Source organism: Sinocyclocheilus grahami, unplaced genomic scaffold, assembly GCF_001515645.1.
Source record: "Sinocyclocheilus grahami isolate Dianchi unplaced genomic scaffold, SAMN03320097.WGS_v1.1 scaffold360.1, whole genome shotgun sequence".
Classification (NCBI taxonomy): Eukaryota; Metazoa; Chordata; class Actinopteri; order Cypriniformes; family Cyprinidae; genus Sinocyclocheilus; species Sinocyclocheilus grahami.
The window spans coordinates 779,657-794,176 of NW_015505539.1; the positions used below are offsets into that span (position 1 = coordinate 779,657).

The window sequence follows — 14,520 nt, forward strand, 5'->3', positions numbered from 1 at the left end:
CTGCACACGCTCTGCATCTCTCTCTCTCTCTCTCTCATTCAGCTCAGCTCCAAACATGAACTGTTACAGTTATACACTTATTTTCACATAGCTATGAGAAGAGTTAAACATGGACGCGCGTGCAGTTGCCTTACTGTATTAAAGCTTTAATCAGGATAAAATCGTATATTAAAAGCTAACATAAGCAGTAGCATTTACAAATAACAGCATATCTAAAAGTATGAGACCACAACAAGCTAAAAACACAGGCCTACCATTAAAAGCCGTGTTTGCACAGGTTCTGCACGATCCTCTTCAATAATATCCTCTGCTTCTCAATCGGGCTCAAACTGATATACAATACAACCGGAGCACATGCTGCCGAGGAGAGGGGCTGGACGTTTAGACGCGCACTAGAGGCGGTTTAGCCAATCACAACACACTGGGCAAGCTAACCAATCAGAGCCCATCGCCTATTTCTGAGGGAGGGGCTTCATAAAAGAAGGAAAGGATCGGCGTGTTTCTCAGAGAAGGGACAGAGCAGTGTGGAATAAAGGTAAATTATGTGACAAATAATGCGTTTTAAAAAAAACAAATCATTAACACATGTTAGACTGCACCCCATAAACACAATCAAGCCTATAAAAACCCCACTGAACCACCCCTTTTAACACATTTTCAAATTATTTAAATATTAAAATAAATAAAATTACATCAGCTTTATATCGGCCATCCTGCTTTCCAAGATATCGGCATCGGCTGTCAAAAAAACTAAATCAGTCGACCACTAACGAAAATACAGGCAGTAACCACCTCAGGTAACCTAGAAGCACCTCCTTACCCTCTTTTTAGATCTGCTTCTGGGCAGCATGTAGATGTCTTCCATCTCCTTCTGCTTCTGCTCTTCCTCCACCTTCCGCCGCTGCTCCTCTGGAATTATGTCATCCCAGTCGCGTATAGGCTTCTCCTCAAGATTTGGTGTGCTTTCATCCATGGTGAAGTTAGCAACCTATCAAAAGGAAAACACACAGTACATGCTGGGCCAAGGCTCAGGAGAAAATATGCTACTTAAGATTAAAAGTTTTAATAGAATCTTGAGTACCTTAAACTGAGACAGAAGCTCGTCTGTAGCACTAGATCCTTGATCGCTCTCTCTGGTTTCAGCAAGCCGCAAGATCTCATCAATGTCCATTTCCTGTGGTTCTGATTCCTCCCCCTCAGGTTCCTTAAAAAGATCCTCTGCTCCAAACTTCAAGATTGCTGTCAATTCTTCTTTACTGAAGGGGTTTGAACTGGAGATGGCCAACACACAGGCATACATTGTGTTATACGTTTAATACATGCTTAAAACAACATTCTGATAAGAGAAATTTAATTTGTTTCTACTTAATATTCAAGGTTCTCACTTTGAATTTGCGGAGCTGTTATCCAGTACGGTTCGCCCAGTGGTGTCCATCCTCTGAATCACAAGATGGTCTAGTACCATCTTCTTTTTGGCTCTTTCAATAATGTCTTCCTCCACTGTGCCTTTTGTGACCAGACGATAGATATTCACCTATGCAAAGAACCCCAAAATATATGTAATTGCAGTCTACGTATGCTACTTATGACACTATCTCATACTCCTCCAGAAGTATGTGTCGTTACACATTAGGTCAAAGATTCATGCTCTACTTACTTGCTTTTTCTGGCCAATCCTGTGGGCTCTGGCCTGGGCTTGAAGATCATTTTGTGGATTCCAGTCAGAGTCAAAGATAACCACTGTGTCGGCAGAGGCCAGGTTAATCCCAAGCCCTCCAGCTCGGGTGGACAGCAGGAAACAGAAGTCCTGTTAAAGACCGTGGACAGTGAGAACAAGAGCCAACTGCATTGTGATGAATGCTTAAATCTATTTATCCCATTCCAGGTTAATATGCATAAATGTCACATTTAGTGACATTAGTTGCAAAACTACTTAAATACAAAGCAACCCTATATGAAATATAAAATTAACCTTATGGAACCTCAAACATCAATATATTGTATATACTATTTTAAGATTTACATTCCTTGTTAGAAACAACATATTTTTTTGCAATTTTTATTTATTTCTGGTGACACTAGTGATGCAGATGTTGCATCACTACTTAAATACAAATCAACCTTGTATAAAATATAAAATTTGGATTATTTGGATTGTGGTTGGATTAAAATACAACCTTATGCAACTTCAAACATCAATATACTGCATATACTGTATATTTTAAGAGTTATATTACTTGTTAGAAAATCATTATTTTGCTTTGTGATTTTTGCCTATTTTTGGTGATGCTAGTGGTGCAGAATTTACATCACCACTTAAAAACACATCAGCCTTGTAGAACCTCATTTCACAAACTTATGAAACATTGATTTATTGTATAAACTGTATATTTAATGAGTTTACTGTAGAGTTTTTGAACAAACTTCTTGTTTCAATCTGACAGAACCGTTTTGACCTTTTATGAATTACATTTACATTCTTCTAATAATTACATAAGGCCTGTATTTCCCATGGATCAAGCATTCCCAGAACCAGTAAAGTGCCTTGTCAACTGAGCTCTGACGCAGAGAGCTGACTGGAACATCACAACCATAGCAAATGTCTCCAGACAGTGCAGCTCTGCCCAAACAAAACAAACACGCATGCCACAGTTTAGGATCTTACCTCAGAGCCTTCTGCATTAAAGTGGTCCAGTGCTTGTTTTCTGAGCTCTCCCTTGATGGAGCCGTCCAAACGCTGAACATGAGAGAAGACACAGATGCGGTTAAGGAATGTCAAGCGTGGGCACTTTGACCAAACTAGGGCACCTCAGCTATACACCCATAAAATCCTAAAACCCCCTAAAAAGTCACCACAAAATTATGACCACGCTGAGGATGTTTTGCCAGACCAAGAGGCAAGCTGTGCTAATGCTCAAAGCTGCACCGATCAAAAAATATCAGAGGGATAAAAATAGGCTCGGGAACTTGCTGTCTGAGCAGACATACTGCAACCCTGACACATGATTCCCTAAATCACCCAAGCAAAGTCCATACAAGCTACAACTCTGAATGTCTCCTCAGACATTACAAAAATACAAACTGTCAACTGTACAAGGACACTAAGCAAGTGCATTCACATCATTTTGTAATCGAGTACTCGGTAGCACACAAAAACAAGTACCGCATTTTCCCGGAAAAACACATGATTGTAAGTGCAGCACCTGGTCAAAATTTTACTGAAGAGAGAAAAAATGTGACTCTGGTAATCCATTTCTTAAAAAAATGTAAATGTAAGTTAAACAGAACTCAAGTATGCAATGCATTTAGTTTTATTCAGAAATGTTTCATCACTGATAATGATTTCCATGCAAGTTAACTTCAAAGTGATTTTTTTTTAAATCCCCAAATTCACCTCAAGTTTACAGAGAAACTAATTTCAAAAGTTGACTGCCACCATTAGCATAATAGAAGTATGCAAACGATGTTTCAATACAAAGTTTAACACATTCCTATTCAGAAGAGCAAGTAGTGAAAATACAAAAAACACTGACAAGCGACCAAGTATCTTTTTAACTTCACAACAGATCCATATACATTATCATTACTTTTCATAATATAGAAATATTGCCACATGGCTTCATCGCTTATCATCTTAACGGCACATATCCACAGCACCACCCAGTGCATTCAGGGATCACTGCGAGGTTTAGGTACAGGAATAATGCTTTTACTGCAAGTCGGCCAGTCAATTACACAAGTACATTCCTAGTACACCTTTCTAATTGTAGGGCTGGGCGATATGGCCAAAAAAATATCTAGATTTATTTTTTTCATATCAGTCGATATCGATAATTATCACGATAAATGTACATTTTTTTATTTCTTTCAAGTTTAAAGGCAGATTTTTGCTCCAATGTGAATGTTGTAACAACCAGACGGTTAATTGTGGTTTTCAACTATTCTTTACGGTCAGAACATGACAAACACTTCGTTTTTGAATTCTTTACACTTCTCTAGTCATTTTTCCTTAACAAAATAAATATCTTAATAGAAAAAATTATTTCTTAGTTCTGCATGTTCTAGTAATGAGTAATATTGTTTCAAATCAAGAAACAAGTTTGTGTTGCCTGATAATATTAATACAATTTCAATTTAATTAAAACATTTTTTGTCTCTTAGAAATAGAGTTAGGATGCAGATGTAGATTTATGTTCATTATCAAAATCAGTAATATCTGTAAAAATTGTAGCAATCTCATTTTTATATGGTGAAATTTAATTATTCTGACTGTTTAAGGTGTTTTTTTAACCATTGGTCTTCCATAACATACATTTAGATCATGATAATCACAGTTAAAAACCACAAGTATAGCACATCAATACTATGGTAAAAATGTAATATGGCTTGTAGGTATTTATGGGAAACAGTAGTCTAAATACATTTATAAATGCATAAACGCTATAGCTTAATCACAAAAAATACTGTAATTATATTCCATTACTCCTCCTTCAATATATTTAATACATGTCTTCATTAATAATATAATAAAATTCGACACGAATCCCCACATTTCTGACACAATACCATGGTGCAGTTAGTGCTACTACAGTAAATCTATGGTAAATGATGGCGATTTGTAGATTAAAAAGTCTTCTGACTGTATCGTTGCGCACAGTTTTTCTTCTGTTTGTCAGCGCTGTATCATCTGGCTGTAAACAGAGTTATTTGTGTTCCTCGCTGAATTCAAGAGCTTCACACTTGATCTCACAGCGCTGTTCAGTGTCGCGCCAGCGAGACTCATCAGCGAGTGAACACATCTGCTTTAGTGAAGCTCGTGCCGCGCCGCTGTTTGAACTTTGATCTGAGCGGATAAACGCTCCGAGTGGCGCGCTTCAAACGACTAGCGCTCTTTCATTCCGCCTTTGCCACATTATATCAAACATTTATTGAACTCTTGTTATAGTTTATCGAGGAAATCTATATCGTGCGATAATTAACGTTAACGATTTATCGCCCAGTCCTAGTTCATGGTGCTGTACAAATAAACAATTTAACACTTTGCAGTTCTGTTCAGATCATACCTGAAATGGATATCGATTCAAAGACAGGTATTCAGCAAGGATGTCCAACATTCGGACCATCTGAGAGAAGATGAGGACACGGTTGCCTCTCTCCCTGAGACGCGTGAGAAGCTTGTGCAGCAGAACCAGTTTCCCGCTGCCTCGCACCAAGCTCTGAACAAACATTAACAAACAACCTCAAAAAAGACGTTCTCCTAAGAACAAAATCATTCTGTTCCAATCTAGGAGAGTCATACCTGTAGGTGCTCTTGTTTTGTCTCATTCTCAACCTCCTCTGGTTGTTTGATGAGAAAACCATGGTTACAACATTTCTTCAGCTCCATGACAACGTTCAAAAAGCCAGAAGAGCTGCCTCTGGTGCCTTTAGACAAGGCTTTGTAGTTTCTTGTTAGGATCCATCTGAAAAGGTCACATTACAAATGACAGATGTTCTCTGAACACTTGCATTCCAATTGCATACGGTCTTAAAGTCTGGAATCAAAATTTGGCTCAATTAAAGAGTTACTCCATTTAGAGAGCTATTGGAAAGAGGCTGGATAAAACAGCACTCACTTGTAGAACTGTTTTTGCTGGGCAGACATGTCAACTCTGAGGATTTGCTCCACTTTAGCCGGCAGGGATTTCTCTACATCTTTCTTGACACGACGCAGTAGGAATGGCTCCAGAACTTTGTGGAGGCTCTGATAACCATTATCCCTGCCTTTACCATGCTCATCCTCAAAATCCTCCCAGGACTCAAACCTAATGGGAGGTAAAGTCAAAAACAGGGGTTTTAAACTTTTTGACACCAAGAACCCCCAAATATGATGATCCCCTAACTAAAATATAAAGGCAGCTCCATAAGTTCATGTTAAAAGACCCATTTATACTGTGTGAGAACATACTAAATTTAATATTATAAAGAGTACGTCTTATTTCTTCAAGTAAGTAATTAGAACTTAATTCAAAGGGATAGTTCAGCAAAAAATTTTAATTCTGTCATCATTTACCAAACATCTGACGGCAGCCGTTGACATCCATGGTACTTTTTTCCATACTATGGAAGTCAGTGGCTACCCTCAAGTGTTTGGTTACCAACATTCTTCAAAATATCTTCTTTTGTGCTCAACAGAAGAAAGAAACTCATAAAGGTTTGGAACAGGTAGAGGGTGAGTAAATGATTTCAGAATTTAGATTTTTGGGTGAACTTTACCTTAAATAATTATCTAAAAATACACTACCATTCAAAAGTTTCCAAAGATTTTAAATATTTTCTGGTAACCAAAGACCAAAGATTTTTTTGGTAACTCTTGATCATGAGGTTTCATTTGTTACACATTAGTTAACAAACTAACAATGAAAAATACTTCTAAAGCATTTATTAATCTTAGTTCATTTTGATTTCAACATTTACTAATACATTATTATCTATTCATGTTATTTAATGGACCTGAGATAACATGGACTAACAATGAACAGTTTAATACTGTAACAAATGTATTGTTCATTGTTAATGCATTAAATGTGGTTAACAAATGGAACCTTATTGTAAAGCGTTACAGATTTTTTAAGTGTGTGTGTGTGTGTGTTTTAAGTCTATTATGCTCACCAAGGCTGCATTTATTTGATTAAGAGCACAGTAAAAACAGTAATATTGTGAATTATTGCCATTTAAAATAACCAGCTTCTATTTTAATATATAAACAAATGCCATTTATTCTTGTGTTGCTTAAGCTATATTTTTAGCAGCCCTTTTTCAATGCATTTTCAATTCAAATTTATTTATACAGCGTTTTTGCAATATATATATATATATATATATATATATATATATATATATATATATATATATATATATATATATATATAAATATTTTATACAACGTTCAAAAAGCCAGAAGAGCTGCCTCTGGTGCCTTTAGACAAGGCTTTGTAGTTTCTTGTTAGGATCCATCTGAAAAGGTCACATTACAAATGACAGATGTTCTCTGAACACTTGCATTCCAATTGCATACGGTCTTAAAGTCTGGAATCAAAATTTGGCTCAATTAAAGAGTTACTCCATTTAGAGAGCTATTGGAAAGAGGCTGGATAAAACAGCACTCACTTGTAGAACTGTTTTTGCTGGGCAGACATGTCAACTCTGAGGATTTGCTCCACTTTAGCCGGCAGGGATTTCTCTACATCTTTCTTGACACGACGCAGTAGGAATGGCTCCAGAACTTTGTGGAGGCTCTGATAACCATTATCCCTGCCTTTACCATGCTCATCCTCAAAATCCTCCCAGGACTCAAACCTAATGGGAGGTAAAGTCAAAAACAGGGGTTTTAAACTTTTTGACACCAAGAACCCCCAAATATGATGATCCCCTAACTAAAATATAAAGGCAGCTCCATAAGTTCATGTTAAAAGACCCATTTATACTGTGTGAGAACATACTAAATTTAATATTATAAAGAGTACGTCTTATTTCTTCAAGTAAGTAATTAGAACTTAATTCAAAGGGATAGTTCAGCAAAAAATTTTAATTCTGTCATCATTTACCAAACATCTGACGGCAGCCGTTGACATCCATGGTACTTTTTTCCATACTATGGAAGTCAGTGGCTACCCTCAAGTGTTTGGTTACCAACATTCTTCAAAATATCTTCTTTTGTGCTCAACAGAAGAAAGAAACTCATAAAGGTTTGGAACAGGTAGAGGGTGAGTAAATGATTTCAGAATTTAGATTTTTGGGTGAACTTTACCTTAAATAATTATCTAAAAATACACTACCATTCAAAAGTTTCCAAAGATTTTAAATATTTTCTGGTAACCAAAGACCAAAGATTTTTTTGGTAACTCTTGATCATGAGGTTTCATTTGTTACACATTAGTTAACAAACTAACAATGAAAAATACTTCTAAAGCATTTATTAATCTTAGTTCATTTTGATTTCAACATTTACTAATACATTATTATCTATTCATGTTATTTAATGGACCTGAGATAACATGGACTAACAATGAACAGTTTAATACTGTAACAAATGTATTGTTCATTGTTAATGCATTAAATGTGGTTAACAAATGGAACCTTATTGTAAAGCGTTACAGATTTTTTAAGTGTGTGTGTGTGTGTGTTTTAAGTCTATTATGCTCACCAAGGCTGCATTTATTTGATTAAGAGCACAGTAAAAACAGTAATATTGTGAATTATTGCCATTTAAAATAACCAGCTTCTATTTTAATATATAAACAAATGCCATTTATTCTTGTGTTGCTTAAGCTATATTTTTAGCAGCCCTTTTTCAATGCATTTTCAATTCAAATTTATTTATACAGCGTTTTTGCAATATATATATATATATATATATATATATATATATATAATTATAATCTAAAATATATTTACTAAATGTCTTAAATTAACATTTTAACTCTGACATATTTTCAGTTTCTCTAAATTCTTCTGGTGGACTGCAAATGGCATAAATGAACCTGCAAAACCATAGTGTGAGTACCTACTTGTCAGGCATAAGAAAGTGCAGAAGGGACCACAGCTCTTTGAGCGAATTCTGCAGTGGGGTCCCAGTAATGAGCAGCCTGTGATTGGATCGAAAGTCGATCAGAGTTTTATATAGCAGCGAGTCGTCATTCTTTAGCCGGTGAGCTTCATCAACTCCGAGGAAAGCCCAGTTTATATTCCCCAGCACTCCCTGCACACACAGACAAGTCTTGACTCAATCATTTGTGAATAATGAAGAACAACTCATTTCTATGACAAACAATCCAAGTACAAAAGATTCAATCGAACATATGAATATCATACCTTGTCCTTCAGTAGAATTTCATATGTGGTCAAAAGTGCATTAAACTTGATCCTTTTTGTCTGCTGGTGGATCCATTCATAGTCCCGGATCTGGTCAAAAAACAGAGAGTTATACCTCAAACCAGCATTGTTATAACAAGTTGGATTCTTTGTGGTTGGATTGTCTCAGCATGAGTACTAGCTTACTGTCTTTCTACTTGTGACGTCTCCCAGGTACACCACTACATTCATGTCCGGGGCCCATGTATCAAACTCCCTCTGCCAGGAAGTGAGGGTTGACAGGGGTACCACCAGGAGGAAGGGACCATAAAGCTGGTGCTGATGGAAAAGGTAGGAAAGGAAGGAGATCGTCTGAATGGTCTTCCCCAGGCCCATTTCATCAGCCAAGATAACACTGTTACACCTACAGAATATCACAGAAACCAGAGATGAAGAAAGCATGGTTCATTCAAAAGCAATAACTAATATGAAAGCTTGATATTAACTACTTTTTTAATTAACTATAACTATTGACATCACGTTTGTTAATCAAAATTATAAAACTGAAATAAAACAAACAATAAATATTAGAAGAAAAACTCAAAAAAAAAAAACTTAAATGACAATAAAAAATGTTATCTCAGCAACTAAATAAAATAAGATGAAGTACTAAAACTGAATTTAATGAAAATAATAATAAATGCAAAAAGAAAAAACAGTAATAGTAATATAAATATAAAAACAAAACTATTTAAACTAAAATTAAAATTAAAGTAAAAATATAACAACTAAAAGTTATATTTTATCAAAATATTAATAAATAATAGTATATAAATAATGCTAAAATAAAACTGATATTATAAACAATTTTCCTTTAAAAAAAAATGTATATAAGCTAATGACATTTAAATTTCATTAAATTAAAACAAAATGACATGTAACCTTGAAGTGTTTCTACAATGTGTCAATATTATTTTAAGGTTTTCCCAAGCAATTATTTCAGTAATTAAACAGTCAATACTCTTTTTAGTACCGTTGTTTAATTACTGTTGTTTAAGTTTTATTTATACTTCCAGGCTTTATGCACAGAAATAATATTTTGACACAAATCGAACGCCAATGCCTGTACTTCATCTATAATAGTATTAAATTCCTAACTAAAGCTCCACTTGTATGTTACATACCTGCACCAGGAGTGAGCGAGCCAGTTCACTCCATCTAACTGGTAATCTCTGAGTTGAAGGACCTCATCTCCAATGTAAGAAGGCTGCTTCTTCAAGGCCACAAATCTTGGCCTCTGTTTCAATACCTTCCATTTGGACAAAAAAAAAAGGAAAAGAAAAGATGACAACTTCAACACTTTTTCCCCAAAGAAGAAAGAAAAGCTCCATCAGTACACGGTCTCATACTCACCTTGCAATCTTTGGAAGGAACTGTCTTATAGGCACTTCGGTTTTGGAAACTATCAACGCAGGCCTGAAATTTCTTTCCGATTAACGCGCCATCCTCCCATGTGCACTCTGCATACGGCAGCCCCATCCACTTACACATATACTCTGGCTCGCTGGAACTGGTTTTATGAGCTGTTGCGGCATATCAGAAAATGATTCAAAACATAGTAAACATCTCTCTTGACCAAGTAGATCAGAAATAGTGCAATTTCAAAAGCAGCAAACTTACAGGGAATGTCTAAAGGTGGTTGTGATTTCCCAGTTCTTGTTGCTGAATAAATGAGAGAAAAAGAAAATGAATAACAGATCGTAACGTTTTTTTTTTTTGCTTTTGAAAATAATACTTTACACTGACCAAAAGTGACAAAAAAAGACATTTACAATGTTAAAAAATATATTTAGCGCAACTTTCTATCACTCTACGAATTCTAAAAAAATCTCTCTCTATGTATATATTTATATATATATATATATATACACAAGTCAACATTTGAAGTGGATCAATACCTTTCATCAAAGTTGTCCTAAAACCAAAAAGCGTTATTGTCTTAGGACAACTTTGATTAACTTTTTTGATCCACTTCAAATGTTGACTACTGTATATCATGGTTTCCACTAGGGGGTGTGTCGGTACACATATTCGTACCGAACATTTTCAGTACAGGTCTTTCGGTTCGGTACGCATGTATACCGAACAAATCATTCTTTCTTTTTTTCAGGAAATTCAGACAATAAATGCCGTTTTGGCACTCTTTGATGTGGCGTGACAGATCGCTGTATAAACGCCTCCGTTTAAACTGCTGCGCGGAGCGCGAGTCAGCGTGATCATCTCTTCCTTCTTTACTTCTAGTTTTAATGTGAAATAAAATCGTATGCCTCATGTAATCACTCAGTGTTTCAATCGTGGAAAGACATCATTAAAACAGCTTGTAAACAAAATGTCACATAGCATTTCATTTACCTCAGGCAAGCCATCAGTGTCCACATCGTGTTAGTTCGCTAAAAAATAAGTCTAGGCTGACTATATACTCATTATGTTTTACTTTACCTGTTATTGATGTCTGAATGATTTAATAACATGTTGGTGTACCTTTACACCCCTAGTTTCTACAAAAATATTAAGCAGCACAATAGTTTTTAACATTGATAATAATAAGAAATGATTCTTGAGCACAAAATCAGCACATTAGAAGGATTTCTGAAAGATCATGTGACACTGACTAGAATAATGGCTGCTGAAAATTCAGCTTTGCCATCAGAGGAAGAAATTACATTTTTAAATATATAAAAATAGAATACAGTTATTTTAAATTGTAATAATATGTCATAATATTACTGCTTTTACTGTATTTTTAATCATATAAATGCAGCCTTAACATGCTAGGAGAGATGCTAACTACATTTCAAGTATGGGTTGGTAACATTTTTTTTTTAATAAGTCTAACACCTGTTTCACACATAATTCATCTGCAGTGCGTATGCGGTCCGAGTGTATTAAGTATGTGGTGCAGAAGCAGCATGGACTCATTGTGCTTTCACACAGGACGCGTTTGCAGTCACAAACACAACCTTTGCTGTTTAACACAAACACAACCTTTATCCATTATTTTGATTTCAAATCCAAACATAGTTAACCTATACTGAAAGTGTTTTTTCAGCATTGTGATCCTCTTTTATCACAGTACAGTTGCACAATTTTTCAGACATATTCACGTTTAAACTCAGTTAATATAAACAGCGTATTAAATGCATTTGGCTTCTAGATTTGTATATTAAGTTGCTCAAGCAAGTGGAAACACATTTGAACACAGCATATAGCTTTCTTGTGTTAGGTTATCACAAATATTTTTAATTAAAACTTACCACTGATAGAAAGATTCGGCTCTCGTGCCTTTTACATTTAAATCTTTATTACAAACAGTCCATGGCTGCTGAAAATTCAGCTTTGCCATCAGAGGAAGAAATTACATTTTTAAATATATTAAAATAGAATACAGTCATTTTAAATTGTAATAATATGTCATAATATTACTGCTTTTACTGTATTTTTAATCATATAAATGCAGCCTTAACATGCTAGGAGAGATGCTAACTACATTTCAAGTATGGGTTGGTAACATTTTCTTTTTAAATAAGTCTAACGCCTGTTTCACACATAATTCATCTGCAGTGCGTATGCGGTCCGAGTGTATTAAGTATGTGGTGCAGAAGCAGCATGGACTCATTGTGCTTTCACACAGGACGCGTTTGCAGTCCCGCGGCTGTTTAACACAAACACAACCTTTATCCATTATTTTGATTTCAAATCCAAACATAGTTAACCTATACTGAAAGTGTTTTTTCAGCATTGTGATCCTCTTTTATCACAGTACAGTTGCACAATTTTTCAGACATATTCACGTTTAAACTCAGTTAATATAAACAGCGTATTAAATGCATTTGGCTTCTAGATTTGTATATTAAGTTGCTCAAGCAAGTGGAAACACATTTGAACACAGCATATAGCTTTCTTGTGTTAGGTTATCACAAATATTTTTAATTAAAACTTACCACTGATAGAAAGATTCGGCTCTCGTGCCTTTTACATTTAAATCTTTATTACAAACAGTCCCGCGGGTCTTAAACAACTTTGTTTTTCTACCTCCACAACACACAAGTGTATATGTTGCCTTGTTTATCTAAAAGTGCACTTTTATTTGTTTCAAACCTAGCCAAAAAGCCTGTGAATGGAGTATGTGTGAAACAGGCGTTATGCTCACCAAGGCTGCATTTATTTGATATAAAATACAGTAAAAACAGTAATATTATATATATATATATATATATATATATATATATATATATATATACACACACACACACACACACATATATATATATACTGTAATATATATATATATATATATATATATATATATATATACCAGTGGCGTTCCGTCCATATAAGCTGTGAATGCTCCGCATACCCAGACCATTTGAGAGAACAAGTTCACGGGAAAATTCATATAAACATGATTTTAAGTTGATCCCTTGTCATTTGAAATGTAACTTAAAGCTTAAAGAGTTAGGAATAAGTACGTAAAATATTTTTTTTTTGCCAAACGGCAGTAATTTTCTGTAAATCTACGTCAGTTATGGTTGCTTCCGGGCGAGCAGATTCTCCGCAGCTTTCTCGCCTCCGCTCTGTTACTATGACTCGTCAGGATTATAGCGCGTTCTCAGTGATTTGCTGGTCTGCGGCAGATTTAATGCGCGAGGTAAGCTGTTCGCGAAGCGCTCGCCCAATCACAAAAATATGCTGTTGCTGTCAGATCTCGATTGCCGAGAATCACATTGTGTTTGATGCAAAACCAACTCGACTAAATCTAAAGAAAAAAAAAAAACACTAACTGTATATTTTTATTTTCTCAAGCACTGAGAAAGTCCACTGAACAACTTACATTTTTGGTCATAGACAACGTATGTTGAAGATATACGTTATTGTCAATGTTATTGCCTAAGCGGTAAATGTAAAAAAAATGTTTTATAAAAACGTGGGCTATATAAAATTTTAATATTAACAAACATCATATTGTTTTGCGTATTCTCGTGTCGCTTACAGTTGAAGTCCTTCTCTGGTTTTATTATTGTTTGCAAGGATGCAACGTTACTTTGCAATATTTTAAATACTTTTGGGTATTTTGCATGGTCTGTTATGTCACCCGGGTGGGAGTTTTAACTCCTATTCTCTGTGAATAAAAAGATAATTTACCTGATGCAGAGACATATAGACCAGGGGGAATCCCCCCCATCTCCCCACCCTCTGATTGCGTATCATAACATAACATAACAAAAACTTAATTAGCAGATTTTACTAAACCAGCTATATTTTTCTTGCATTCAAATAGCAATGGATAAACCTGAAATGATAGAAGGAGGATTGGAGATGAATTTAATTTACAAATAAGGTAGGAAATGTGCATACTTTTAAACCGACCTGCCACGGTGTTTCTTATTTGTCATCTGTGATCCCTTTTGAGTGTCCTAAAAACCGATGGGGGGGGGGGTCACTCAGCATACCCGGTTAAAAAAGTCACCACTCGTCACTGTTTGGGCAGTGTAGAGTAGGGCTTGTTGTTTGCCATTTCTCCGATCACAAATGCAAACATGGTTTTATGTTTGCGCGGCGCGATACAACGCAACGCAACGCGTAAAAAGACAGTACAAGTCATTATAATCCATAATTATGTCCCTACTG

At 35.4% G+C, this 14,520-nt stretch overlaps 1 protein-coding gene across 1 annotated transcript in view; it reads right to left on the reverse strand.

The window, feature by feature from the left end:
- Positions 1-14,520, reverse strand: part of chd2 (chromodomain helicase DNA binding protein 2) — a 38,956-nt gene that overhangs the window by 12,122 nt on the left and 12,314 nt on the right. The window contains exons 10-23 of the mRNA XM_016229909.1: positions 10,513-10,554; positions 10,246-10,415; positions 10,017-10,141; positions 9,040-9,256; positions 8,854-8,943; positions 8,550-8,740; positions 7,150-7,338; positions 5,300-5,462; positions 5,064-5,216; positions 2,666-2,737; positions 1,658-1,807; positions 1,386-1,534; positions 1,082-1,271; positions 813-988 (exon numbers count right to left, since the gene is read on the reverse strand). Coding sequence (XP_016085395.1) covers positions 813-988; positions 1,082-1,271; positions 1,386-1,534; positions 1,658-1,807; positions 2,666-2,737; positions 5,064-5,216; positions 5,300-5,462; positions 7,150-7,338; positions 8,550-8,740; positions 8,854-8,943; positions 9,040-9,256; positions 10,017-10,141; positions 10,246-10,415; positions 10,513-10,554 — 2,077 coding nt within the window. The remainder of the gene's footprint in view (positions 1-812; positions 989-1,081; positions 1,272-1,385; positions 1,535-1,657; positions 1,808-2,665; positions 2,738-5,063; positions 5,217-5,299; positions 5,463-7,149; positions 7,339-8,549; positions 8,741-8,853; positions 8,944-9,039; positions 9,257-10,016; positions 10,142-10,245; positions 10,416-10,512; positions 10,555-14,520) is intronic.